At 60.8% G+C, this 27,789-nt stretch overlaps 2 protein-coding genes across 3 annotated transcripts; both read left to right on the top strand.

Moving 5' to 3' along the window:
* Positions 1-558: 558 nt before the first annotated feature.
* Positions 559-20,168, top strand: MMP28 (matrix metallopeptidase 28). Of its 2 annotated transcripts, none has more exons than XM_054208728.1 (8): positions 559-808; positions 9,693-9,772; positions 10,453-10,616; positions 14,503-14,724; positions 15,373-15,618; positions 16,049-16,198; positions 16,730-16,897; positions 18,004-20,168. In XM_054208728.1, exons 3-8 carry the CDS (start codon positions 10,517-10,519, stop codon positions 18,396-18,398), a joined length of 1,281 nt encoding a protein of 426 aa, XP_054064703.1. In that variant the 5' UTR covers positions 559-808; positions 9,693-9,772; positions 10,453-10,516; the 3' UTR covers positions 18,399-20,168. The 2 variants fall into 2 exon arrangements, with proteins under 2 accessions (XP_054064703.1, XP_054064702.1); XM_054208727.1 differs by lacking the exon at positions 559-808 and adding an exon at positions 1,371-1,478.
* Positions 16,800-27,262, top strand: GAS2L2 (growth arrest specific 2 like 2). The gene is made up of 8 exons (XM_054208725.1): positions 16,800-16,897; positions 21,860-21,982; positions 22,663-23,032; positions 23,675-23,913; positions 24,032-24,139; positions 24,723-24,819; positions 25,200-25,473; positions 25,633-27,262. The coding sequence occupies exons 2-8, from the start codon at positions 21,884-21,886 to the stop codon at positions 26,846-26,848; spliced, it is 2,403 nt and encodes an 800-aa protein (XP_054064700.1). The 5' UTR covers positions 16,800-16,897; positions 21,860-21,883; the 3' UTR covers positions 26,849-27,262.
* Positions 27,263-27,789: the final 527 nt, after the last annotated feature.

Here is a 27,789-nt window from a genome sequence, read left to right as displayed (position 1 = left end):
AGCTGGCATGAAAACAAAAGCAGATATAAGTCACATCCTATTTTTCCCCCACCCCCCCTGAACCAAAGCAGAATCAAAACATCCTTTTTGCTTTAGTCAAATTAAAACAAAATAGACAAACAAAATACTGCGGGGAGTAAACAGAGCTGTTAACTTGTCACTGGAAACCGCCCGACCGGGGCCTGTGTGCGAGCTGCAGGAGAGCTGCGGCGCTGACGCGCGTGCGTCGTGCTGCCTTGGGTGGGAAAGAGCCCCTCGTGGCCCGTGGGGGACTGAGTCCCAGGCCTAGCAGGGAAATTTAAGGATAAACAGTGCAAAACAGCAACCTGAGTGGGGGGTTATTTTGTAAAGCTTGAGAGCAGGCTGCTATAATGGCTGGGGTTGGTTTTGCTTGCCCAGCCTCCTGCATTGCTGTGCTCTGTGGCTAGTGCTGGCCGCTGTCAGAGAGGGATGCCCTGAGTCCGAGCCCTCATCGGCTCTGCATCCGCGTGGTCTGGACCACGGATGAACCCAGGTTTAGGAAAAACTGGACCTGCTTTCTCCTTCTCTTTCCCCCAGCTTCAAACCGGGCGCAACCCAAGCCTGGCTGCCATGGCCAGCAGGAGGGTTGTCCCCGCAGCCTGACCTGCCCGTGCCCTGCTCCCCGTCCAGCCCGGAGAGACGGCACCCACAGCGGGACACAGCCCGACACGGCCACCATGCCTGTCCCCATCTGCGACAGGCGGGGCGAGTTAGTAATGGCCGGCAGCCCTGGGAACACCAAGAAGGATCCATCCTCCATGGTGCGCTGGAGTGAGCTGGGTGCAGGGTGAGTCCATGGGGCAGCTTGTCCAGCCTTTTCCTAAGGCTGGGGGTGGGCCTGAAGATCCCAAGGGGAATTTGTCTCAGTGTCACAGTTGTCCCAATGGCACAAACATTGCCCTGAGCTCTTTCCCCTCATTCGCAACCCGTGTGTGTGGGTGCAGGAGAGGGATGTGGAGGGAAGAAGGGGCATGGCCCTGCTGGGGAAGGGGGATGGAGAAGGCACAGGGGGCGATTTCCCCCGTGGAAAATCATCACGGGGCTGGGCAAGGGGGATGGAGAAGGCACAGGGGGCGATTTCCCCCGTGGAAAATCATCACGGGGCTGGGCAAGGGGGATGGAGAAGGCACAGGGGGCGATTTCCCCCGTGGAAAATCATCACGGGGGGAGGCCCCGGGGCCCTGCGAGCCGCGGGGGGAGCCGCCGCCGCCGCCGCTCGTCTCCGCCGGCGGAGCCCAGCCCTCGGCCGGGACTGGGGCGGGCCGGGGCCGCCCCCGCGGGGCCGGGACCGGGGCGGGGAGAGTCGAGCCGAGCCCGGCCGGGTCGGCGGCGGCCGGTGCGGAGCGGGGCCGGCGATGGGAGCGCGGGCGGGCGGGGCGCTGCGGGCCGCCCTGGCGCTGGGGCTGCTGGCGGCGGCGCATCCCGCACCGGCCGCTCGGCAGCGCCGGGAGGCGGAGGTAGGACCGGCACCGGGCGCGGGGGGACTGGGGCGGGGGGGGGGGGGGGGGGGGGGGCCGGGAGCTGCCACCCGCCCTCCTGCCGCCGGCTGTCGCGGCGTGTGAGCGCCCCGGGGGGGGCCCTGCCATAGGCGTGGGTGTGCCATGGCGGGGGGTTTGTCATAGGTGTGCCCGTGCCATAGGTGTGCTCGTCATATAGGTGCCTATGCCGTAGGGGTGGCTGTGTGTGCCATAGGTGTGCTCGTGATATAGGTGCCTATGCCATAGGGGTGGCTGTGTGTGCCATAGGTATGTGTGTGCCATAGGGGTGCTCGTGATATAGGTGCCTGTGCCATAGGGGTGGCTGTATGTGCCATAGGGGTGCCCGTGCCATAGGTATGTGTGTGCCATAGGTGTGCCCATGCCATAGGTGTGCTCATCATATAGGTGCCTATGCCATAGCGGTGGCTGTGTGTGCCATAGGGGTGCGCATGCCATAGGTATGTGTGTGCCATAGGTGCACCTATGCCATAGGTGTGTGTGTGCCATAGGTGCGCCCATGCCATAGGTGTGCTTGTCCTATAGATGCCTATGCCATAGGGGTGGCTGTGTGTGCCATAGGGGTGCCCATAGCAGAGGGGTGCCCGTGCCATAGGTGTGCATGTGCCATGTGGGTGCCCGTGCCATAGTTGTGCCCATGCCATAGGGGGGGGTGTGTGTGTGTGTGTGCATGCCATAGGTGTGCCCATGCTATAGGGGTGTCTGTGTGTGCCATAGGGGTGCCCATACCAGAGGGGTGCCTGTGCCATAGGTGTGTGTGCACCATAAGTGTGCATATGGGTGCCCATGCTGTAGGTGTGTCTGTGCCATAGGTGTGCCTATGCCATAGGTATGCAATTGCTATAGGTGCCCGTGTCATAGGGGTGTGGGTGTATGCCATAGGTGTGTGTGCTGTGTGTGTGCCCATGCCATAGCTATGCATGTGCCATAGGTCCTAATGCTGGGGGGGTGTCTGTGTGCTATAGGAGTCTATGCCATAGGTGTGTGCATGCCATAGGTGTATGCCCATGCCATAGGTGTGCCTATGCCATAGGTGCGTGCATGCTATAGGTATGTGCATGCATGCCCGAGGTATGTTCACCCCGTAGGTGCGTGCCCGTGGGTGCCTGACACGTGCGCTCACGCTATAGCTGTGTGCCGTGGGTGCCCGAGGTGTGTGCGTGGCGCGGGTGTGCGCCCGTGGATGGAGAGCGAGGGTGAGCCCTGTGTGCCACAGGCGTGCGCGTGCCAGCCGCGGCTTTGTGCCCCTGTGCTGTGTGCCGGAGCTGTGTGCGTGCACGGCCGTGCCCACTGGAGAAGCTGTGGCTGCCCCATCCCTGGAGGGGTTCAAGGCCAGGTTGGACGGCGCTTGGAGCAACCTGGGCTGGTGGGAGGTGTCCCTGCCCAGGGCAGGGGGGTGGAATGAGATGATCTTTAAGGTCTTTTCCGACTCAAAGCATTCCATGATTCTGTGCTAAGTTTGTGCTTGGAATGCCAAGGTGGATGCCTACACGTGCTGTATGTGGAGACGTGTCCCTACAGGTGATGTACGTCTGTAAATCCACCCTTCCATACAGCTCTGACAGCAATAGAGCTTGCTCTAGGAAACCTCCCCATGTCCCAGCGAATCGGGATGGGACAAAAGGCAGCCTTTCCCCTGCCCTGCCTCTCCCCAGGGCTGTCCCCATCGCCTCTGTTTGGATTTCTTCTGTTTGTCCCCGTATCATTGTCACACCACGCTGCCATCCGTTCCTGTTTGTTTTGGGAGGACAAGGTATGAGATTTGGCTGGTGAACAAAGGTTCGTGTTGGGGATTTTTTTTTTTTTTCTTCTTCTTGTTTAGGCGTTGATCCAGTGTACGTTTGCACAGATGCTTGGTTTTAAAACCCCAGCAAGTCCTGGTGGATTAATTGGGATTTTTCACGTGCTCTAAGATGAAAAGTGCACGTAAGTGCTCGGAGGCTTGTTTTAACGTGGAGGCTTCTTACGCTGGGAGACGCTGTTTCGAAGAGGTGATTTCTACACGTGCTTGTCCCCGTGCGCACAAACCTCAGCCCGGCCCCTCGTGCCAGCTGGAGAAAAATAAACCTGCAAAATTCTTAACGCTCAGAAAATCAATAGCCTCAACTTCGCTTTAGAAAGAAAACCACCCCACTGGGGGCGAGAGCTTTAAAAGGGCCGATCTGGCTTTTTATTTCTCGCTGGTGACTTCTGAGGACTTTTTCCCTCGAAGCCCCAGAGCAGGTCCCGGATGGTGGCAGAGCCCAGGCGAGGGGCGCCGGGCAAGGGACTTTCCTGTCGCCCTGCCTCAGTTTCCCCAGTGCGCTGTGCCACGGGGACTTTGGGGCGATACAATGGAAATTGCAGAGACTGGGGTAAGAAAGCTCCTCTAAATAAACCGGGCAGTTAATTCCGCTTTTAAGAGGAAGCCGAAATTCTCACGCAACATCAAATAGTCCTAGTTACTTGTGGCTTTCAGACCGCTGCCAGGCTTTGCTTCAAAAGCTTTTATTTTATTGCTTTTAAAATAGCCAGAGTTAACAACAATGGGTTGTGTAAACTTAGATGCAAAAGTCTGAGAAAACGTCCAGTTGTGTTATTTTCCTGGCTTGTGTCCTTCTTTTCGCTGCATTTCTGTCAATCGCTGCTCCGTAAAAAAAAAAAAGAAGAAAAGGTTGGAATTTAATTCGAAACGTTTGTACCTTAAATTGTCCTATTATCCGCAGGCTCCAGGTAGGAGAAGGTGGGATGGTAGGAAGCACGGAGTCGGGCAGCTGCAGGCTGGTGCACGGTCGTGCCCGAGTCTCCCTCATCCCGGGGGAATTGTGTCAAACGCGTGGCACAGGAGACCTCCCCCCGTGCTGGGAGCGAAGAGCGTGGCCCAGTGCTGCCGGTGCCAAGGACGAAAAGGACAATAAAGTCCCTGGAGCGATTGGCGTGAGAAGTTGCAGGTCTGTTGCGATGGGAAGAAAAATTGGGTAGAAACGTGAGAAAAGCAGGGAATGGAACTGGAGAGCAAGACTAAGGGACCGAGACATTCTCATTTTGGATTTTTTTTTTAATTTTTTTTTTTTTTTCTTATCCTGCTGCCTTTCTCCCTCTCTTACAGTAGCACACGGCCTCTGACTTTTCCCCCCTTGGAAACCAAAGGGCTCACATTTAGCGTAGGCTTTGAGTTCCATTTGTGCTGAGGAACACTCCAGCGCCCGGATGAGCTCCTTTACGGAGCGGGCGGCCAGCTGGGATGCGGGATGCTGAGCCCAGCCCAGCCGGAGCGAGGGTCTCTGGGTACCACCCAGCACGTGGTGGGGCTGGGGGTCTGCTGGGACCCCCACATTTTCCCTCTGATGGAAACAACAGGAAGGAAACCTTCTTCCTGGGAAAAATTCCTGCTGCTCGGCCTCAGCAGGGCAACACAAGGAGTGGGGGAGAGGAGGAGGGATTGCTCAGGTGCCGGTGTAAAACCCCCCGGATCCCAGCTCTGCGTCGCTGCCGATAGCGGGGAGGTGACGGCGGTTCCAGGGCACCCGGCGCTCCCCGGTGTGATGAACAGCCCCATGAGTCATCGCGGCGGGAACGGCCCCGCTTTCTTCCCGGCACTCCCCCCCGAACAATCCCCCCTTGTTACCGGGAATAACGCCCAGGGCAGCGGGCACGTCGGCCTTCCTGCGGCTCCCATCCCGGCAGAGGGCGAAGACCGAGCGTCTTGTTTCCTTTCTCTCCCTAGACACGAGAGCACGACCAGTCTGTGTGACCAAACTGGTTTGTCAGCTGCGCTGGTATTCCACAGGGGGAAGGTTTGGGCCAAGCCCGGGGTTTTTCCCTATTTTCCCCCCAGTGCTTTGGGTCCCGCTGGGTGGTGCAGCCCATCGCTACCCATCGCTGGGATGCTGGGGCAAAGCTGGTTTCAAAGGCAGGAGCGAATTGCCGTCCTGGCCGACGAGATACTCCTGTATTTAACACAGCAGCGGAGCGATCCGCCAGCCCCGCAGGCAGGTTAACACCAAGCCCAGCGCATTTCATGACGTTTGTTTCCGTAAGTGATGCAATATTTATTGTTCCGGTCCCGGAGCATCCCTCCTGCCCCGGGCAGACGGGGAGGCAGGGAGCTGGCTCCGGTTCAGCGCCCCAGAGATCTGGGTTACGACACCAAGGAGGGGTTTTAATTAGACCCGCTGAGGTCCTGGTCCGCTTCTCAGCTCCGGAAGATCAAGTGTGAAAACTAAAGGAGCTTAAAAAGATGTATTTCCCCAGCTCCACACCTTCAGTGGCAAGTAGGTAATTTGCTGGTAAAGCAGATTTTCAGGAGGGGTGGGTGGGAGAGGAGATTCCTTCAGGACGGCATTAGGCACAGCGGGGCAGCGTCGCGGCAATGAGACGGGGCTTGGGGTTTTAATCGGCCCCCGTCATTAACACACAGAATTAGCTGACGATTCACTGTCTTTTCAGCGGGAGGACAACCCAGCCCTGTACTTGCTCATCTCCCTTCTTGTGCGCCTCTGTGTGTCTCTCTATATAATATTTATACAGATACTTATACACACACTTAAACAAAAGAGACACAAGGACTCTGCCGAAGGGTTTGTAACTGCCGGCAGGAAGGCGGTTTGGGAGAGCGGAAAGAAATGAACGTTTGTAAAGGCCTGGACACCTTCCGAAGGTGTCCCGATGGGCAGGGGGAGCCGCCGCTCCTTCTGCAGCCATAACAAAACGTGCTCCGGGGGGGGGAAACTGAGGCCGAAAAGCCAGAGCTGTGGCTTTCCCCGTGTCCATCTCGGCAGGGGAATGATGCAGGATGGAGCCTGGGGCTGCCGGGACAGGGCTGGGGACCCGCCTGGGCTGGCTCCCTGGGCTGCTGCTGTTTTCTGCTTAAAAGCAAAAGACTTTGGAGGGGCAGCTCACGGCTGGCATCCTCTGCAACCGCAGCACGGAATGTCTGCCCGCCCTCTGGCAGGATGGGATCGCTTCCCTCCGCTGCCGGGGGGTGGAGGGCAGGGATGGGGGTTTGTGTCCAGGCGGAGCAGGAGGGACCACAGTCGATGGAGGCCCGACGCGAGGCGTCTCTGATACTTCACCGGTGGAAAGGTGCCAGAAGCTGAGTGCCGGGAGGGGAGGGCGGGCAGGACGGCAGCCTGCTGTCTCCGCGCTCTTGTTATCCCGGTTTCCAGGGAGGGAGGTCTCATTGTACTTGCTGTTGGCCGTTTTCCACCTGGGATGCCTGCGGTCGAGGGCAAGGTGTTTCCTTGGCTTTAGCTCTCCGCAGAGATGATTTCCAGGGTTGTACCCAGCTCCCCGTCGGAGCCCAGAGACGGGAAGGGCCCCTCGGTCTCCCCCAGACCATCCTGCCGTTATCCCTGCTGGCAGCCAGACCTTTCTTCTTCTCCCTCCCTCCTGCGGAGGGGGAGCCGGGCGTATTTCATCTTTATGCTTAGCTCTTGGTTTCCTGCTGTTTTTCTTTTCCCATTGTATGGAAAAGAGCATTTCCCCATCTGGGGCAGGAGGGAGGGGGGGTTTCCCAGCACGGCCAGGCTTTGCATCGCAGCCTCTGGAGAGGTTTGACGGGCTGATGCCAGCTTCCACCCGGCCCCACCAGAGCCTGGCTGGTCTCCGGGGGGTTGTGAAGAGACGGGGCGGGGGGGGTCTGGGGCGTGGGTTTGGGCACAGGACACCATGGCACGGGGCTCTTGGGTTCCCCTGTCACCCTGAAAAGCCCTTGGTGCAGGGGACTGTCTGATAAATACCTTGCACAGTGGAGGCTCAGCGCATCCCTTTCCCCTAGCTCCGTGTTTCCAGGACTAGCATCACCTGGAGCTCACAATAACTATTTCTAGACAATGTCATACAACTTCTCCTGGTGGTTTCGCAGCCTGAGAGCTGCAAGGACCTCAACGAGGGGCAGAAACTACAGAGAAACTACAGGGAAACTGCCACTTTGGTTGGACTTGCAGAGCTCAAGGAGCTGCGGACGGGAATAACAAAGACAGCGGCCTGTGTACGTTTTGGTGCCGTTTCGGGGCAGCTGCCCTGATAACGGTTGCTTTTTTGCCATGCGCCCTGACTTGTCCAGATGGGGTTTCAAGCATTTCATGAGGTCACGGTGGGGGAAAAAACATTTTTGTGCTGGAAGAATGGGATTGTTTTAGGTTACAGGAGAGGAAGCAGCTCACAGTGGTTATGGTTTTGGTGCTAAGCAGGAGCAAAATTGCGGTAGAAAAGGTTTAGACTGTGCCATGCTTTCGAGACGCGGGGCTGCGTGTCTGGGTGCTTTGCGGCTGCCATTTATCTGCGGCGATGTAACCGCTGGGGATTATCACCCCGCGTCCCTGTGTGTAGCTGGTGATCTTCTGATTATGGAGGAGAACATTATAAAAACAAAACAACTGAGAAAGAGGGCCGGGCACCTTCTCCTCTCCAGACTGCTCTCTCTGGGCTACCAAACCTCCCTGCTCTCCTTCATCCCTGTATCCTCCTTCCCTGTGTGACCACCCTGAGCCGCCGCTGTATTTTGCCTCCTGGGACCCCTGTAAAGGGGGGGTTATCCCCGTACGCCTGGGGAGGTGGCATGTCCAGGCTCTACGGTCCATCCCCGGGCAGAGGACAAGCCGATGCTCTCTCCTGCCGGCGCGGCTCTTACTCACACCTGATTTATCCTGACTCACCGGTCCCGGCCGTGCGGTGTCTGGGTGACCCTGGCCACGCTCGGAGGCTGCAGCCTGATGATGCTACAAGACGCTGCTACCTCCGGCCGAGGTAGGCAGCTGGTAAATGTGTTTGGTGGGAAACACGGCCAAATTTTTTGGCTGTGACTGGGTGGAGAGCGTGTCCCGGCAGGAAACCGTGCCGGTCCTCCCTGCTGCGCTGCAGCCGCAGGGGGATGCTGCAGGTAAAAGGGGTGTAAAGGAGGAGATCACACTCGGGGGCTGGAGGAGATGAGGTCTGGGAAGGGGGTAGGGAGGGCTTGCAAAGGGGCCAGCAACAGGCAGAGAGCACAGGGAAGGTGCCTGCCCTGCCCGCGGGAGGCGTCGGACGCGGAGGGTGACGTGTTTGGGGATGACGTGAAGATGACTGTTCTCCGCAAGCGGAGGGTTTGGGCAGGAGGAGGCGAGGGAGAGGCCCTGGCGCGCCCTGGGGCTGCCATACCCAAAGACCATCCCCGCTCCCCACCAGGTGACCGGCAAAGCGCAGCCGGCTGGGTGCTGCCGTGGGACGCGCTGGGCGACCGAGTCACCCTCTGGAGGCAGACGCTCAGGAGTAGCATCGAGTGCAGGTTGACACCAGCCCCCTTCTTCTCCCTGCCCTGAGACGAACGAGGAGGGAAGAGGCTTTAAAAGCCCAAGTTTTTCCAGCGGGCAGCTCTCCCGGGGCAGTCCATGGCATTCCTGGGGCTCAGCCCACCTCTCCTTTGGGATGCGGGAAACGGAGCAGCCGCTTTCACTTTTTATTCCTCGTGACTTGAAGTCCGAGTCTCCTGCGCTAACAGGATGCTGGGCGGCTTGTTTGTCTCCTGCAGACATCCCCGGCGGCGGGGAAGGCGGGTGTGGAGCATTCCTGCCACCGTGGCTATTAACTTCTCCGAAAGCTCGGGGCGCAGGCTGCGCAGAGGGAAGCCCTTTATTTTCTTTAACGTGCACTTTGTGCATTGGAGCAAGTTCAGAGCGACAATCTCTGTCCATGCAAATGGCCGATAAGAAGAAGAATGGTTTGGCAGGGCAGATTGCCCCCGGAGTGTCTCCGCTTTGCGGCAGCACATCCTGCGTGGGGATGGGGAGAGGCTGCAGCCTGACCCCGGCTCACCCCTCCCTACCCCTGTCCGCCACATTTTAGCTTTTATTTTAATCATTGCGTGGAGCCGAGGTGATTAGAGCTGCGGGTTTGGTAGCCTCTGGCTGCGGATGACCTGGCAGCAGGGTTTTTTTGATCTGTTGATAGCAGCGTTTCCTCCATCATGTCATGGCCAAAACCCCAAGAGCCATCAAAAAGGATGGGGAGGAGACACACACAAACCCGTGTGAGCGCGGGAGGTGCGGCTGCTTGGGGCGCAGAGATCTCGCGAAAAAAATAACCGAGCATTTCTGCACAGCCCCGGGGTTTCCAGTACTGTTTCCCGTTGCACCTCCTTCTTTTTCCCCCCGTCTCCCAAGCACCATGTGCGCAAACCCCTGCTGAGCTGTGCCTCTCCCATGTCTCTTCTTGCAGCTATTCCTGGAGAAATATGGCTACTTCGGCGAGCGGGGGGCCGGCACGCACAGCCCCGCCGAGTTCACGGAGGCGGTGAGGTACGAGCCTTCGATTTAAAACCACGGCAGAAATGCAGCAGCTCCGGCTGCGTGGGAGCTGCCGGTGCTCGGGGCGGGGGGGTGTCTTTTTGCAGCCGGGGGCTCTCTCTCTCTCGCACGGTCCGATGATAAAGCACAACCGGTCCTTTTCGGAACGCCGGTCCGTACCCAGCTCCCGCAGCTGGATGCCGGCTGCTGGCAGCCCAGCGCCGCGCTGCGCTGCTTTATTTGCCTTTTATGGCCCGGTGCTCCCCTTACAATAATATCTGCGGCGAGGCCGAGGTTGGGGAGGGCTGGGAGACGTCCGGGGGCCAAGCTGACAGCCCCCCCTCAGATTTCTCCTGATGAGATCGCATTGGCTCCGGGAGCATCCCTGGCCTGACCCTGGGCAAAGTCAAGTGCAAAGTCAAACATCTGGGGTTAAAAACTGGAAAAAGCGTTTATTTTTTTTTTGGCTCCCCTGTCTACTTTTGGCCTGCGAGGAGCTGGCTCACCGGTCAGATGTGGTGGCAGAGGTAAATCCTTGCTTTATCGCCGGGATGCATTCCCAACGGCGGGACGTGATGCTTGCTGGGTGAAAACCCTGGCTCGGGTCAAACACCCGGCACAAACGTGACCGAAATCCCTGCGGCGAGGGGTCGTCTGCGTGTGCGTGCTTGACATCTCCCTTCCTTTTCCAGGGATTTCCAGCGGGTGACCCACCTCCCGCTCAGCGGGGTCTTGGATGCCCCCACGCTCCATCAGATGGCCCTGCCGCGGTGCGGCACGGGGGACGGGGAGCGCCGCGCTGCCGGAGCACACCGGGAATCCGCCGCCCGGCGCCGCAGGCGCACGACGCAGCACGGTGAGCGATGACGTTTGGGTTTCTGGGGTGCTGGGAGTCTCACTCTTCCGTCCTGGCTCCTGGAGATGCTGCCGTGGATGGGAGGTGCAGCCCCACCGGCACAGCACCCATCCCAGGACCCCCCCTGGCTTTGCATCGCTTTATTTTTAAACCTCTTTATTTTTAGTCGTTCTGTATGGCTTGATGTCAGCAACGATTAGAGAGATGCAACTCCCACTCCTGGGGAAATGCAGCTCTCCGGGGTGGTTTTACTGCTGTCGAGGGAGCTGGGACATGTCCCCAGGAGCAATCCGGTCACCGTGGCCCCGGGCACAGCCGCGGTGGCACCATCCAGAGGGCAGGGGCTGGCACGCAGCGAGGTTCTGCTGAGTTTTGAGGGTCTAACGTGTGTTAGTCACCCAGCAGGAACCACAAAACCTGCTGGTGCTGGGCTGCCTGACCACAGGGAGTTGTTTCACCCACATTAAAGGGTTTAAGTCAGCTCCCAGCAGCTTCTCTTGCTCTTGTGTATCCAGGATTGGGCCTCTCGTCTCTCATGAGCTGCCTCCTGGGCTTGGGGATGAGTAACTGGATTCCTAGAGAGCAAGAGGGCTGGGACCAGCTGCGCTTAGGACATGGGAAAAATGAAGAGGAGATTAAGAAAGGGCTCTGTGCCGTGTCAGGCTGTCTCTGCATCTGGCAGGGCTGGCGATGGATGGCCCCAGGAGACAGCCCCGTCGTCCTCCTCCAGCCTCTGGCTTTCCTTCCGAAACCCTGACGTGTAGCAACGTCCCTGCAGGCACCATCCCGGGCAGAGGGTCTGCTGTGCCCCGGGCAGCCGGGCCACGAGGCAGAGCCGGGAAGGGCATGCAGCCGGAGATGGGCGAACAGAAGCAGCCTGTGCCCTGCAGCTCATGGGGGCTCCTTTTTGGGGACCGTGGCCCAGGGGTGGGTGGCAAGAGACACCCAGTAGCTTTGAGCCCAGGTGGGGAAGGGCTCCGTGCTGTGATGGTTATTGCCCCAGTGGTCTGGTGCCAGCGGATCCCCCGTGGCAGCCAGCGGGGATGGGAGCGATGCCGTATCGGTGCCGGCAGGCGGGAGGGGAGGGAGGGGGTGCCCGCATGGCCGGCGGCACCGGGCAGGAAGGCTGGAGGCTTTGTGCTAAGTTGGCTGTTTGTCCTCCTTGGAGCAGGAAGCCGCTGCAGCTGAGCCAGCAAAGTGCTTTGTTATCCACCCTTCTCCCAGCAGGATCTTTGAGAGGCAGCCGCCGTGTCCGTCGTCCCACCAGCTTCGGGCAACGCTTGCAGCCTGGTGTATGGGAAAAGCCAACCCCAGTCGAGCTTTGGCTCCCGAGCGGGTTAGCCCGGCAGCGGTGGCCAGCGCGGGGCTGGGGAGGGCGTCCGTCTGTCCCACTGCTCCCGCGCTCGGTCCCAGCCCAGCGGTGGAGGTTGTGTCCCTGCGCGGGATGGGGCCCGGTGCGTCCACCCCACTCTGCACCTCAAACAAAACCTCCCCTCGGCAGTCGAAACCCGAGGCTTTCTGCTCTCTGGGAAGGTTTGGAGACAGGTCCCATTTGCCTCTGGAAAGGGACTGGGTTTGTAAATCAGGGTCTGCAGTGGAGGGTGCCGGGAAGAGGCCTTTCTAGCTGCCTTGCTGGGCTTTACCAGGCACCAGAGCTGGCCGGGAGCTCTGCTGACGAGCAGGTCCTTGGCCAGACAGCGTGTCGGGCAGCAGTATCCTGGATTTCCCCTCAGGAAACTTCCAGCCTGCAATTGTCCTGGGCTCAACGGCTGCGTGTGGCACCCAGCTCTCCTCTTCCCAAAAGCCAGTTGCCTTTGCCTCACCCAGCCCTGCCCGCTGGTGCCATCCATCCTCCTCTGGTGGGGGATGCTCTGGCCGGAGCCTCCTGCCCCAGCCCGCTGGTGCCATCCATCCTTCTCCACTGGGAGATGCTCTGCCTGGACCCCTCTGCCCGCTGGTGCCATCTGTCCTCTATGGGAGATGCTCTGCCTCCATGGAGGGAAGGGCTGGATGCTGGGGCTTACCAGCGCCGTGTCCCATTGGAGTTGGCGGCTGTTGTTGCACTGAGAGCAGGGGGGGACGGTTCTTCCCCCAGGAGGGTGCCCAGCTGGCCCAGAGCCTCCCCTGCCGTGGGCTGCTCAGAAACCGGGGGGAAGGAAGCAGAGCTGATGGGGCTTGTCCCCATGGCTGGTGGGATGGGATGGGATGGGATGGGATGGGATGTCTGCCAGCTTTGCTGAGGGACTTGGCTCAGACCCATGGCCGTGAGCCCCGGCGTGCTGCCGGCTCCGTTCCCCCTGTTTCCCCGCACATCTGGAGCAGGTCTGTGGCTGCTCCCACGCCTCGGCACCGGCTCTGGCACCCGCTTCTTCCCACTGTGGCCCCGTGGCTTCTCTCCCGGTCTTGATTGCCCCATCCAGATGTAATCGCCGGGCCCCGGGGTCCCCGCAGCTGCCGAGGGCGCTGGAGGAGGTGGCGGGGGGGGGGCTGTGATGCTGCCCGGGGGATGCAGGAACATGCATCTTTGCTTTGTGGGGTGCTTAGGGGGATCTCATCATTGTCACCATCTCCCCCGGTGGCACTGGGGCTGTGTCCCCCCCAAAAGGACAGAGCTTTTAAGGAAGCCATGGGCAGTAAGATCCGTGGTGAATGAAAAATGAGGCTTTTAAAACGAATGGTGAGCAGTGGTTTGTCCCCACTGGGATATCCCCGTCTGGGCTTCCAGGCAAGAACTCCTGCAGGTAGAAATGGTCAGGATGCCCTTAAAAATGGTGAAAATACAGCCCCGGCCACTGGGGAGCTGCTCTCCTTTTCCTTGTGTTTGCCGAGTTCAAATTACCTGTACAGGGGGAAAAAGAAAAGATCCTCTAAAAATCCCAAAGGCGGCTGGGACTCGGGGAGGGAGTTCTGGGGAGGCAGGGAGGACCCCCGTCTCACCAGGGGAGCTTTGGGTGCTGGGGAACCCCAGCCCCACACACACCCCCTGGTTTCGGTGTCCCTGCAGCTTCTGGGCTCGGTGCAGAGGGTGCGGAGGCACCGCGGGGACTGACTGCGGGGACCGACCGCAGGGACCGACCACAGGGACCGACCGCGGGGCTCTGCTGAAGCTCCCCCTGGTAGAAACAGGCACTTTCCCCTCCCTCCCGTGCTCGCCGGCCAGCTGGATGGAGCCCTGGACATCCGTGGGGTCTCTGGGCATGTGATGGAGATCAGTGTCGTGGTGGTCGGTGCCATTCCTTCCTGGTGATGTGTTTCAAACCCCTTGAGGATCGGCTCTTTTTTCCCCTCTGGCTGATGCCCAGCTCTTGGCAAATCCGCCTTATCCAGCTTGCAATCCCACACCCCCAGCCCCGCAGTCCCGTCGATGCCCCCAAGGCGCTGTTGAGAGCCCTTCCCACTCCTTTTGCCTTTGGGCCACTTGTTCTCAGAGGTGGCTTTGCTTTCACTCCCTGAAAGCCAGTCCTTAGGCTGCATCTTCTGGGCGTGAAGCTGGCATCAGGCAGGACACCCGCAGGTCAGGGACCCGTGCTGGATTTGGCCCTGGAAAGCATGACAAGGCAAGGGGGGGGTTGTTCAAATTGGGTGCCCCAGCTTCTCTTCTCCTCAAACAGGTTTTGGCCCCTCTCTTAGGGTTTGGCTGCAGCTCCAGCACTGAGAATCTCTGGGGTGGGATCGGGTGGTGGCACCTTCAGAGGGATTTCACAGGTCCTGCTGCCAAGGCAGGGTGCTGAGGCTGTTCATGGGACACCCAGGTGGGCTTTCAGCTTCAGCTTGGGAAAGCTGTGGCTTTTCCCAGCCCCAGGAAGCTTTCCTCCACCCAAGCGGCCTCCAGGTGGAAGAAGATGTCCAGGTCCCCATCGTCATGCTGAGCTTGCCCCTTTTGCAGGCGGGAGGTGGTACAAGCGGCACCTGACCTACCGGGTGGTGAACTGGCCCTCCTACCTGCCGCAGCATGAGGTGCGCCTGGCTGTGAAAGCCGCCTTCCAGCTCTGGAGCAACGTGTCCTCGCTGGTGTTTTGGGAGGCGCGGGATGGCCCGGCCGACATCCGCCTGACCTTCTTCCATGGGGACCACAACGATGGACTCAACAACGCCTTCGATGGACCAGGTGCTGGTCGCTTCCCCCTCGTAAGCTGCTCTTTTACAACGTGGGCTCTTCCCTGGCAGGGAGGAGGGCTGGGGCGGCGATGGGCTGGGGGTGATGGAGGCTCTGTCCCAGCAGTCCTCCTTACTGAGGACACCTCCCAGTTTGCACCAGTTTGCTTTCTGGTTGTGGTTTCCCACTCCCAATTCTGCAGCTGGGGTCTGCCAGCGAGATGCTTGTTGTAGGATCTTGCTGATGGCCTTCGAGGAGCCCTCCGCACCCTGACGGCATCCTCCAAACCTGAGCTCTTTCCTTCCAGCTGAGCCTTTCTGCACACTGCTATCAGACACGCTCGGGCCTTCTCCTTAAACCTTTACCCAGCACGGGTCACTGCAGTGGGACCAAGCCCCCACCTTGAGCCCGGGGCAAGAAACCGAACTCATAAACCACAGAGCAAATAAATCCCCCTCGTGCTTGGGAGCAGAAGACAGAACCGGTCTGGGTCCTATCTGCTGTGGGAAGCTGCTGTTATTTCTCAGGAGACCTCCTAAAGAGCTAAAATTGATGCATATTTAAGCAAACCGGAGCTGTGTGTGCCCCCCACCTCACCCCTCGGCTTGCAGCTGAGGTCCTCTCCTGCCCCATAGTCCATGATGGCTCTCGTGTCCCCAGGAGGTGCCCTGGCTCACGCCTTCTTCCCCCGGCGCGGAGAAGCCCACTTCGACAGCGCCGAGCGCTGGTCCCTGCACAGCGGCAAAGGGCGCAACCTCTTCGTCGTGGTGGCACACGAGGTCGGCCACACACTGGGGCTGGAGCACTCCCCCGTCAAGAGCGCCCTGATGTCTCCCTACTACAAGAAGCTCAGCAAGGATTTCGTCCTCAGCTGGGATGACATCTTGGCCGTCCAGAATTTGTACGGTGAGCCTGGCTTCCCCGAGCACCCCTGCGTTCCTCCGGGGCTGTTCCCTGGGATGGAGAGCGAGGAGCGGGGATGGGAGCAGGTCCCTGCAATGGAGAGGGCTACATGCAAGGGGCGTGGTGGGGATGGGCCCCATACCTGTGTGGCTGGGGGGGAAGATGCAGTAGGGCATGTGGGTTGGGTACCAGGTCCTCCAGGGCAGGGAAAGTTGCCCGCTTGTTTGCAACCAGGGAAATACTGGTGCATGTGCTTTGGGGGTGCCAAGTGGTCTTTGCCACCACCTTATAGAGGGGGACAGGAACCAGACAGTGGGACAAGGAGTGTTTGGAGCCCTGGGACACATCCCCAGCCCCGTGCTCGCACAGTGCTCTGGGGAAGGCTGTTTCCCTGCCCCTTCTCCACAACTCACCACTCCTTGCTCCATCCCAGGGAAGCCCTCAAAGGGCTTGGCCATCCAACTCCCAGGAAAGGTCTTCACTCACTTCCAGGACTGGAGCGTGGACCTTTACGGTGGGGACCGGCAGCGGAGGAGCCTCAGCGCCTATTACTGCCACTCCTTCTTCGATGCCATAACCGCTGGTGGGTGTTTTCTGGTGTAACCCTCTCCCAAAACACATACCCTGACCCCTTGCCCACCGCTGCAGCAGCCTGTCTCTGCTCTGATAACCTTCAGCCGTGGGAAAGGTGGATTTGGCTGGTCCACAGCCCCATGTGTGCTTGTTGCTGAGGCTGGTGGCATCACTGACGCACATCGGTGCTGCGGAGTGGAGCATCTTGAGGACGCGGCGAGGGCTTGATGTGTTGGGAGACTGGCAAAGACCCTAAAACTTGGGCTGTGGCAAGGCTTATTCGCTGCAGGAGCTCAACCATGAAAGACAAGCCTTGAGAGGGAGCTGTGGTCAGCTTTTATCCTCTCCAGGCTGGAGTGGAGGCAATGAATTATGAAAGCAGAGGGGGTGGCTGGAAGGCAGAAGGGAGCGTCCAAAACCTGAGCATCCCCGAAGCACCGCAGGCCTGCAGGGGGAGGAGAGGGGATCCGGGGAGCCGTGGCTGGGAGGTGGGATGAGGTTTCTCACCCGGGACCCCCTCATGCTTCTCTCTGCCCCGCAGACGCGGATCACAACCTCTACATCTTCAAGGGCAACCACTACTGGCTGGTGCCAGCCAGCGGCAACGCCAGCGAGCCGCAGCCCCTGCAGCCGCGCTGGCCCGGCCTTCCCCCCGGCATCGACGCCTGCGCCTGGTCCCAGCTCAGCGGCAAGTTCTACTTTTTCAAAGGTAGGTGGGGCACGGGCAGGAGAGCTGCCCTCGGGGCTGCCGCCGCTCCTGCCTGTGGTCTGGCTGTGTCCGGGTCCGGCTGGAGCACCTTCTCCTGTCCCCTGCCGCTGGTGCCATCCCCGCTGGGGCATTGCTGGGTCCCGGGTGTGCAGAAACCCGCAGGAGCCCTGGGCTGCCATGGACTAACCGTATGGCGTATCGCCCCGGCAGCCTGCCGTCACCCCCTCGTGCCTCAGTTTCCCCGTTCAGGGGAGCAGGGCTCACCTGCATTTGAAAATAAAACTAGACGCGTCAAACTCTTTGGGGTCTTGAGGAGAAAACAGTCCCCGAAGACGCGTGGCCGGGGGGGAGCTGGGACGAGTGCGGTGGTTTCATGGTACACGTGGTTCCCCGCGCCGTGCCGGGGGTTGAGCTTCCACAGGGAGCTGAAATGCCATCCCCCAAGCTGCCCGGTGACACGCCGCGGCCAGATGGGCAGAGGAAGGTCAAACCAGGCAGCCCGGCTGCCAGGGTCAGCCCCAGCTTTTAATGGAAACCAGTTGCCGGCTCGTGAGAAAGGGGGCTTTGTTGCTGCGGCTGGGTGAGAGCCAAAAGCCCCTCTCCCTCCCCAGCCCTCGGCCGCTCCCTCCCTCCCCGCGGCTGGGTCAGGCCGCGGCTTGCAAGGAGAAAGGGGCTTTTGTCTGCCTGCTTCGCGGGGACAGGGCTCTGCGGGGACAGCCGAGTTCCTGCTGGCGCAGCGCTGGTCTCGGTTGCCCCAGCCCTGGAGGGGTCTGGGTCCATCTGTCCCTCTCGCCGTGCAGGAACAGGGGAGAGGTTGGCAAGGAAGCAGCATGAGCTAGCGGATGGCGTGGTGGCCTTGCTGTGTGCCGGGTGGTCCCTTTCCATGCCTTCAAGCCCCTGAGCTACTGTGCCTCAGTTTCCCCCCAGCCCCGTCCATAGACAGGCCCTGTGGTGCTGCTGGTTGCGTCACCAGTGGGATGGATGTCACAGCACGCGTGTCTCAGGCTGCAAAGCTGTCCCCGTGGCTGAGTCCACATCTCCTGGCGCTGGTCCTGCCATGGACCCCGTTGGGGTGGTCTCTAACCCCTCTCCCCGTCTCTTCCCAGGTGGGCGCTGCTGGCGCTACACGGGCTCCACCTTGGAGGCAGGTTTCCCCCAGAAATGCAGCGCCCGCGGCCTCCCGCGGCACCCCGACACCGCGCTCTACTTCCAGCAGCTGCGGCGCCTGGTCCTCTTCAAAGGGCCCAAGTACTTCGTGGTGAGCGAGGAGACCCTCAGCGTGGAGCCCTACTACCCGCGCAGCCTGCGGGACTGGGAGGGTTTGCCCCCCGGCACGGCGGGCGCCCTCACCCACCGCGACGGCTTCGTCTACTTCTTTCGGGATGACCAGTACTGGAAATTCGACCGGGCGAAGCTGCAAGTGGTGGCCACCGGCAAATGGGCCACCCAGCTGCCTTGGATGGGCTGCTGGGATGCAAACGGTGGGCAGGTCCTCTTCTAGCAGAGCGGGCTGGGACGAAATGGGGGTGGGCTGAACCCCACCTCGCTCACCGCTGCCCAGATCCACTTTTAATTGACTCTGGATTCCTGCCTGGGGACAGTTCAGCAGGGACCAGCAGGTCGGGGCTGCCCGCGGGTGACCGGAGCCGTGGCTTGGTGGAGCGATGCCCCGGCGCAGCAGGGATGCGGGATGGGGCAACCATCAGCCCAGGCACCATCTGCGGCGGCCAGGTGGGCTGGAAGCTTTGGGAGACAATATTTTTTTTAAAAAAAAGACCACAAAAAACGGTATAAGCCATGGAGACTGCAAACACACCCATTTCTGTTAATGTTCCGGATATCCTTAACGCTTTTTTTTGTTTCAAACTGGGGCTGGGGTTTGTTGATACTTTTTAGCTGTTTTCCCACGGTCAGGTGGAGAAGTGCCGCACCGTGGCTTGGTTTGGGGCTGGGGTGGTTTTAAAGTAGAGACTGAGAATGTTTCCTGGTTAAAACAAACAAAAAAAGAGACGTTTGGACAAAACCAGGGGTCCGCGTTGAGCTTTGCCCCCGCTCCTGCCTCCTCCCCTCCCGGGGATGGCGGGTCGGCACCTCGGGGAGGAGCCCATCCCCTGCGGGTGCTTTGCTGGGCTGCGGTCGCATCCCGGCTCTCTGCTGAGGCACCGGTTGGAGACACCAACACCGTGGGATTTTGGGGGAGAAAGCAGAGGGTTTGGGTGTAGGAGCCTCTTTGGGGTGAAGGGAGGAGGGAAGAACAGCTGAGCTGCCGACCGTGTCGCCGTGGGTTGGTGCTGTGCAGCTCGAGGGCAGCAGGAGCACGGCAGCTTGGCTTTCTGATGGCTTTGGGATGGCTGGGTGGCTTCTCCGGTGTCTAATAAGGGTTGTGCTCACCCGGCAGCTTCCTTGTGTACAGAGAAAGTGTCTGTCCTCTGCTCTGTGGCAGGATCAACCTATTTTTGAGTCCTGTGGCCCTCTGCCACCCTTGGGTGAACTGGGTTGAAGAATTACTGGGGGAGGAGGGGTTGAAGAGCGGGTGCGCAGGACAGATGGACGTGTCCGTGCATGCAGGCTCACGAGGACAGCTCGGCTGCATATTCCTCATTCCTTTCCCAAAGCCGGCTCCCCACCTCGAAACGCCGCTGGCTCCTGTGCACCGAGTCACCGGTCGCGTCTGCGAAGGGCCGTCGTCTCCCGCTGCCCGTGGGGCAGCGCCGGGGCTCCGAGGCCTGAAGGCAGCGGCAGCAAACACCAGCTCTCGGTGACGACCAGGACAGGGCCCGGGTTTCTTAAAATGTCCTTACGTTTGAGAGATTTGGGGGATTTTTTCACCACGCTGGAGGGGCTGTACGCGTGTGGGCTGCTGCTTCGCTGGTGGTTCTCCCGGGACTCAGACCCAGGACTGCTTCGGGTCGGTGGCTTTGGCACTGGGCTGCGGCCGGTCCTGCCGTGCCGGGGTCCCGTGCCGAGAGCCGGCACGAGCGGGTCTGTCCGTTTTCCATAATATTTGTGAACGAGCCCTTCCTGCGCCCACGCAGACACGGGGAACTTCATCTGCTCGTGGCTTCAAATCTCAGGGGCTTTTCAGTGTTACCAAAGAGTTACAGGGCCACCTCATTTTGATTTTTGAACGGAATGATAATAAGGCGACATCGCTTCCAGGGAGTCCCAAGGGCTTGGAGACCTGTTGGCAAATAAAACGAACCTCTGGATATGCAGCGTTGGGATTTCTGCTTGTTTTCGTGTTACACTTTTGTATTATTATTATTTTAAAGCCAATCTCCTGTTTCCTGAAAGGGCTGTGTGTGTGTGTTGTGTGGGTATTGCTGAATTTGGCCTCAGCGTTCGTGCTTGCTGGATCAGATGGGGGGGATGGATCCCACTGAAAAATCACCGTATGAAACACGTGGTGCTGACAATGAAGAAAACACGGAAACTCTCTTTTCTGCTTCATCCCGAATTACTGTGGATGTCTCCCCACCTCGGGATGTGTTAATAGGTTTTTCTTCCAGCACGAAGGATGGATTCACACCGATGGGGCCCCTCCAGGTCCTTCTCCCATCACGGTGCGTGAAGGCAGGTCCTTGCTTCCCGCGGGATGGAGAACACCCTGGAGCCTTCCCCGCGGCTCCTGTTCGCTTTGCTTCATGCCGCGACACGCCGGGGCGTCCTACCGGTGCTGCCCCCTGCGCGGGCAGCGTTCTGCCATGCCGGGAGAAGGACCGGCCGGCCGGCGCAGGGTTGGTCCTGCCTCCATCCCCGCTCACGTCTCCCACCCGGAGCTGCATCGCTCCTGCCCTCTCGGCTGGGATCTGCGGGGCGATGGGGAGGTTGATGGAGGTGATGGGGGGCGTTGATGGGGAGATCCATGGGAAAGGCTGGCGCTGGACGCGGTCATGGTGGCAAGGCGCCTGCCCTGGGCAGTGGGAAGGGTCAGGAGAGCAGTGTGGTGGCTGATACACAATCCGTGTAGTGCTTTTTGGAGTCGGGAGGATTTATGGGTCCGTCTGTACCCCAGGGGTACTCCACACCTGCAGCTCTGCAGAGAAGCAGCAGGTCATGTCGCCTGTCGTGTCCCCTTAGGAGAGAGCCAGGCGTCCCTTCTGCCGTGGGACTGGAGGCTGAGGATGGGGCAACCTCGAATCCTTTCCCGTTTTTGGGTTTTCCTTTTCCTCCCTTGTTTGCCAGCTGTGTTTTGCGGGGCTGTGTGCTGTCGGGATGCCCTGGGGTCACGAAGGATGCTGCCAGGGCTGGGGCTGAGCACGGCGTTGCTGGCAAAGAGGGGGTGACTGTGCTGCGTCGCCTGCACCCCACAGGTGTGGGGGGACCTGGGGGAGGTGGACTCACACCCCGAGCCATGCGATGGGCCCCGCTGGGTGCCCTGGCTGAAACTCCTGCGTCACAAGGATCGCTTTCTCCTCCTGGGCTCCCTGGCAGGGCATGCCAGGGGCAGACTCCTCCGGCCAGCATTCCCCAGCCCCGGGGGAATAGCTGGGATTCTTGCATTTCCTCCCCCAAAATGACACTGGCTGGACCACGATTCGATTCGCAGTGAGCATGGGCAGCTGGCTCCAGGGAGAGGACGGGGGTCTCCCGATGCAGCAGGAAGCCCCCCAGGCCCAGGAGAGGCTCCGTTTCGGCCCCGTGGTGTGGGCGCGTCCCTGATAGATTTGGTTTTTGTAGGAGCCGCCGGGTGCTGGGGCAGCTCTGCAAGCCCTGGGTTAGGGAGAGAGTCTCCAGCATTCCCAGCAGTGCCCACTCACCCGGCTGGTTACTTTCTTAAAGCCCCAGCTCCTGGAGTCACGCCATCCACGGGAGAGCTTGGTTTCTGCCGAAGACCTCAGTGACAATTGGGCAATTTGGGAAGACATTTACAGGGGAGCACAGTGCAGAGAAATCCCAAAGGTGGGCATGCAAATAAACCCCTCATCCTTATTTTATTTTGTTTTTTTTTTTTTTTTTCAGAAAGAGCTTTGGGGGAGAGGATTGATGGATTTCCTCTGTGATTTGCAGCTGCAGCTCCTGCATTTCCCTGGAACTCGGGCTGAGCCGCGACACATCCCATGTCGCAGGGCTTCCCAGCTCCCGGTAAGGGGTGGAACGAGCCCTCGAGCGAAGGGGGCTCCCAGCCTGTTTGGGCTTGCAATGGCATGCGGTGGCATCTCAGCCGAGTGTCTGAGTCTGTAAAAGTGGCTGCAAAAATGTGGCTGCCTTGGGGCTATCAATTCAGGGGTACCGAGCCCCGAAGGGCACCTTGTAGGGCCCCCAGATCACCCCACCTGCGGTGGAGGTGGGCGCAGGGATGGTGAGGAGGGGGCAAATCCCCCCTCTTTTGGGGTTGTGAGCAACTTGGGATGCTGAAGCGCTGCTCCCTAACCCCTTCCTGGCCCAGAGCCAGGGATCTCGGGGGGGAAAGCCACCCCTGGGGGGTGTGGGGAAGAAGGAGCAGGGCTGCTGGCGGAGGAGCAGGAGCTGAAGGGTTAATGGGGAGTGTTTGCAGCCGGTCCCTTGTCACCAAGGAGAAGGGAACAGCACTTGGGAAGGAAACAAAACACCCACTGCCCAGGAGGGTGATTTCCTTTCCCCGAAGCCCTCGGACCTCAAGGAGGGCTCGGGGAGGACAGTGCCACCGTCCCGGGTGGCAGAGAGCAACTGGCACCGGGTGAGTGTGGCTGCTGGGGAGGCGGGCTGGGGACACAGCCCAGGGCAGCTCCTGATGTCCCTATCACCCGTGTCCCCATCGCACCTTTCCCTCGGTTTCCTCCCAGTCTTATGGCAAAATGTGGGGGACGCCGGGCGCTGCGGTGCGAAGCATCCGTCCCTACCGCTCCAGCGAGCAGTACCTCTACGCCATGAAGGAGGACTTGGCCGAGTGGCTGAAGGAGCTGTACGACCTGGACATCGGGGTGGGCACCTTCGTGGAGGTGCTGGAGACGGGGGCCGTGCTCTGTTCCCATGCCAACAACGTCACCCACGTGGCTGGGGAGTTTGCCCGCACCTGCCCCGGGGTGGCCCGCCACCTCCGCCTGCCCACCGCCGGCGTCGCCTGCAACCTCGCGGCACAGCCCGGCACCTTCCAGGCCAGGGACAACGTCTCCAACTTCATCCAGTGGTGCAGGAAGGAGATGGATATTAAAGGTAAGATGCCAGGCTCCTGCTGCCCCGTGTCCCCAAGTGCCATTTCTCTCCAGCTGCTCCTGCCGTCACCCCGGCTGTTTTCCCAAGTGTCCCCCAAGCCATTGGGCATCAGGTGGCACCATACCATGCATCCCTGAGCTGGGATTTCTTGCACAAGCTCCTCCGGGCTCGGCAGCAGCTTTGCAGAGAGCTGGCACGCAGCGGGCATGTTTGCTTGGGTGCAAATGTGCGCTGGCGAGGGGTGGAAATGGAAAGGGCATATGCTGCAGCCATGCACGGCATGATCCTGGCCGCAAGGACATCAGGAGCGGTCCTGGCTCTGAGCAAAGGGTCTGTCACCCTGACCCCACCATGAGAGGATGTCCAGGAAGGGCATGGGCATGGAGTGACACATCCTCAGCGCACCCGGCTGCTGTGGTTGGTGATTTGGGATGCCATGGACCAGCCATAGAGCCTTTCCTTGTAGGTGTCCAAGGGGAAGGCTCTTCCTCCATGAATTTGCCCCAATCTTTGTCAGACCCAGCCACATTCCTAGCGGGATGGCTCCAGGGAATAACATCCCTTTGGGTGGGTTTTGATCCCACCGATGCCCCCTGTCCCCACCTGCCTGCCCTGGCTCAGTCCGCCCTTGCCCTGCCCCAGACGTCCTGATGTTCGAGACGGAGGACCTGGTGCTGAGGAAGAACGAGAAGAACTTCGTGCTGTGCCTGCTGGAGCTGGCGCGCCGTGCCGCCCGCTTTGGCATGCGCGCCCCGACCCTCGTGCAGATGGAGGAGGAGATCGAGGAGGAGCTCCGCCAGGAGCTGGACCTGCCGCCTGCAGACACCCCCCTGCCCCGGCCCCCCAGGAAACCACGGGACCTCCACAACCTCGACCAGATGGTACGGATGGGCATGGAGCGGGATGGGGATGAAGATGGGGAGGGGGATGAAGATGAGCATGGCCACACCAGGACCCTTCCCAGGACCCCTGGTGAGGACCCATCCCTGCTGCCCACAGGTCCAGCACCTGGTCAGCCGCTGTACCTGCCCCGTCCAGTTCCCCATGATCAAGATATCCGAAGGGAAATACCGTGTGGGTGACTCCGACACCCTCATCTTTGTCCGGGTGAGTCCGCTTTGCCCCGTGCTTTTGGGGCACAGGCAGCAGGAATCCTGCTGTGCTCCCGCAAAACCCCTTCCATAATCCATTCCCCAATGTGAGGTTTTTGACCTGCCCAAAGCAGGGAAAGCTCGGCCCTGAGGTACACGTTTGCATGGATGTAACCATCCATATGCACAGGACAAAACCTGCTGTCCCACGCCAAGCCAGAGCCAGGTCTTACCCAGCAATGGGAACACTGGGATGCTCCGTCCCTGCCTGCATCCGTCCCTAAGCCTGGCCTTCCCAAAGGACTCACCACGTGATGGTGGAGAGGGTTTTTCCCAAAAGGCTCCCTGCCCTCCTTGGGCTGATGAGACACGTTGGGATCGCAGCAGGAGCTGGGACCCTCCCTGCCTCGGTGGCGCTGAGCTGGGGATGAAGCTGTCCTTTGGGAGACCTGGTGGCACGTAGGGCAAGCCCAGGGATAGGATGAAGCCCGGCTGAGTGTGCCACCCCCAGGCTGCTTAAAAAGGCGGGGGTTGGGGTGTCTCCATGGATGCGTCGCACGCACCTCTCTGGACCTCACGGTGTGCGGCATCCCGTGCAGATCCTGCGGGACCACGTCATGGTGCGGGTCGGGGGCGGCTGGGACACGCTGGAGCACTACCTGGACAAGCACGACCCGTGTCGCTGCACCTCGCTCTGTGAGTCCCCGCGTCCCCAAACCCCGTGGCTCTGCCCCGTGGCTGGGGTGAGGTGTGTGTGTGTGGGGGGTCCATCCTGGGTCTTGCTGCTTCTGGGGCCGTTTGCAGGAGTGGGAGGCCTCGTTACCGCCATGCCTCCTTACTTGGTGGGGAATGTCTGGTTTTGGGGACTCTCTTTGGCTTTGGTGGCCACTAGAGGTCACGGCAGCCTTTTGGATGGAGCCGGACCCCAAAAGCTCCTTTGCAGGGAATGCAGGTTTGCTCCAGCATCCCCAGGGGGCTGGATGGTGAGCAACGGCGTGCTGGGCTGCACCGGGGGGGTGGGTGCAATGGACGGGGATGCTGAGCCCCCCCCCCCACACACACACTTTTCCTCCCAGCTCATAAACAAGCCTTGAAAACCAGGAGCCCCCAGCAGCAAGTGCAGCACGAGGTCCGGCTGTGCCCGGCCTCGAAGGCAGCCCCCCGTGGCCAGCCCCAGCCCACGCTGCTGGTCAGCCGCTCGCAGAGCCCCCTGCCCCCCATCGCCTGGGGGTCCCGCATCCCCCAAGGTCCCCGGTCCCCTGCCAGCCCATCGCCAGAGGGCTCGGGTCGCCCACCGGGTGCCAGCCCTCGCCAGGAGCCAGCGCAGCCCCAGAGGGTCCCTTCGGGCAGGTAAGTGGTGCAGAGATGCTCCGTGCCCCAAACCGCCTGGTTTCAGAGCAGTTTTTCCCCCATCCCTGAATTTTTTCCCTCCCTTCTGGAGCTGCTAGGCCAGATGGAGGGGGGGGGCGCGGTGGCTCCCTGTCCCCTCTCCGCTCTCTCTCCTTGCAGGACACAGGAGCCAGCAGCCACCCCTTTAGGGATGCAGCCACCACCGTCCAGGTCACCTGCTCGACCCAGCTCCCCTGGCTGTGCCGGTGGGGCGACACGCCGGGCACCCACCCCTTCCCGGCTGAACCCCAGCACACGGGACAGCGTGGGGGTCCCCAAGGTGCTGTGTGGGAGCATCCCGGGGAAAACCCCCATGGCACCGGCACAGGGCAGGCCCGCGGCACCCGGCACCCGGCTGGCACCTGCACCTCCAAAAAGCAGCCGGCAAGGAGGCAAATTGTCTGCGGCAGCTGCCAGGGCGCAGGAAAGGGGGGTCCCCACCACAGTGGCATCCCGTGCCCCCAGCCCCATCAAGGTCTGTGCACCCTCCCCACACCAGGATGCCCGGGGAGGCTCCCAGAGCCAGAAAAGCCTGCAGGAAGGGAGCCGGGGAGCCCTCGGCCAGGGCCAACCGCTGTCACCCCGAAATTCCTCCAGCCAGCCTGTAAAACAGGACGGCAGCATTAAACCTTCCGTCAAAGCCATCCCGGCCGTCTGCCGGCCCCCCACCCCTTCAGCCCATTTTGCAAATGGGTGCAAGGGCTGTGCTGCTGGGGGGGGTCCCCAGGGGACTCAGCAGTGCCACCCGGCCACCAGCCCACAGGCTGGGGGTGATGAGGGTCCCAGGGTGACAGCAGATGAGCTGGGGGGATCTTGCGGCCGTGGCGGGGGGAGAGAGGGTCCCCGGGGGTGCTGGGGGCACACGCAGCCCCCCGGCTATGGCAGGGTGGTGGAAGAGCTCTCCCGCGGGCGGCAGCCGCTGCGCCCCGTGGGGTTGGGGAACTGGGTCCCCAGAACACCCCCACAAGCCGTCCCACAGCCCACCGCCCTCCCCACTGGTGGGGAGGCGGAGGAGCTGGGGGTGGGGGGCCAGGGACCCAGGGCCAGCAACGTCCCCAAGCCCCGGCGGTGCCTGAAGAAACCCGAACGCGTGCCCTCCATCTACAAGCTGAAGCTGCGGCCCAAGGTGCGTCCCCGGCGGGACCACCGGCCGGGCAAGCGCCCCTCGCGCATCCCCACCCCACTGGGGCAGCGCCCACTCCCTCCCCGGGGCCAGCATCGCCCCCCGGCACCCTCCCGGCACCCCCAGCCTGGTGGCACGCACCCCGGCACCAAGCCCTCGCCCGCCGACAGCGGCGCCTGGCTGACCGAGGATGACGAGGAGTCGTGGGTCTGATCCCTCCCCCCCGACCAGGTTTTGGAGGGGACAGACCCCCTCGCTCATCCGAAGGTGGGAGCGATGCTGAAGATGGAGCTTTGGTGCCGGATTTCCTCCCAGGGGGCTCTGGGAGTCCTCAATTGCTCTTCGGAGCTGCACCCCCTCCTTCCCAGTGAGGGTTTTTATTTTTTGGACTGGTAATTCTTCTCCTAAACAGCTGCTCTTGTACTGGTTTGGGTAGAAAAATCAAGAGAATGGGGCACCTTCTGCAGGGAGGAGGAGTGTAACCGGCCCCTACAGTGTCCCCCTAAAGCGGGGACACCCCGCACCTGGCATCCAAGCGTGCAAACCATCTGGTACCTCAGCCTTCCCCATCTGTAAAATGGGACTAACACAGCTCGTGTCTTACAGCACCAAGAGCTTTAACGAGCATTCGAGTCACTCAGGTCGGGGGGGGTTGTCACAGGAGGTGACCCTTGCTGAGCCCCACGGGCTTCCTTATGGGTGAAGGTGGGAGCCCCGGGGGGGTCGGTGGTCACCTCGGCGGTGATGGTCGGGGTGCTGGCTGTCACCAAGGCTTGTTGCAGCCGCCGCTGCCCTCCCAGCCACGGACCCGGCAATGTTGGTTGTGCAATAGAGATGTACCAAAGCTCTGCTGTTTCGGCATCGTTTCTGTGTGGGTGGGGAGGAGGAGAGGATAATCCTGACGGGGGGGGTCACGGCTGGGGCAGGGAATTCGTGCCGCGGGTCTGCTGCAGGTGTGCACAGCAAGCGTCCCTCCGAGAGCCCCACGGGGGTGAGAAGAGCCCCATCATCCAAGAGAGGATGGAGCCGGACCCACACCCCTGTGGATGCAAAACCTGCTTGCAAAAATATTCCTTTTTGCAGGGGAGAAACTAATTCCCCCCCCCCGGCCCTGCACACTCGGAACCACAGAGGGGCTGGGAGAGCGGCGGCGG

Source organism: Rissa tridactyla, chromosome 7 (genome assembly GCF_028500815.1).
Source record: "Rissa tridactyla isolate bRisTri1 chromosome 7, bRisTri1.patW.cur.20221130, whole genome shotgun sequence".
In the NCBI taxonomy this organism is placed as follows: Eukaryota; Metazoa; Chordata; class Aves; order Charadriiformes; family Laridae; genus Rissa; species Rissa tridactyla.
The sequence above is the reverse complement of the archived record's forward strand: the minus strand, read 5'-3'. Positions and strand labels throughout refer to the sequence as shown.

Bases quoted from the DNA above. Each gene is read 5' to 3' on its own strand.
- GAS2L2 (XM_054208725.1), top strand. From the start codon at position 21,884: ATGGATTTCCTCTGTGATTTGCAGCTGCAGCTCCTGCATTTCCCTGGA. The intron at 24,140-24,722 runs GTGAGTCCGCTT...CATCCCGTGCAG, and splicing joins ACACCCTCATCTTTGTCCGG to ATCCTGCGGGACCACGTCAT. The intron at 24,820-25,199 runs GTGAGTCCCCGC...TTTTCCTCCCAG, and splicing joins GTGTCGCTGCACCTCGCTCT to CTCATAAACAAGCCTTGAAA.
- MMP28 (XM_054208727.1), top strand. From the start codon at position 1,377: ATGGGAGCGCGGGCGGGCGGGGCGCTGCGGGCCGCCCTGGCGCTGGGG. The intron at 9,773-10,452 runs GTACGAGCCTTC...TTCCTTTTCCAG, and splicing joins GAGTTCACGGAGGCGGTGAG to GGATTTCCAGCGGGTGACCC. The intron at 16,199-16,729 runs GTGGGTGTTTTC...TCTGCCCCGCAG, and splicing joins CTTCGATGCCATAACCGCTG to ACGCGGATCACAACCTCTAC.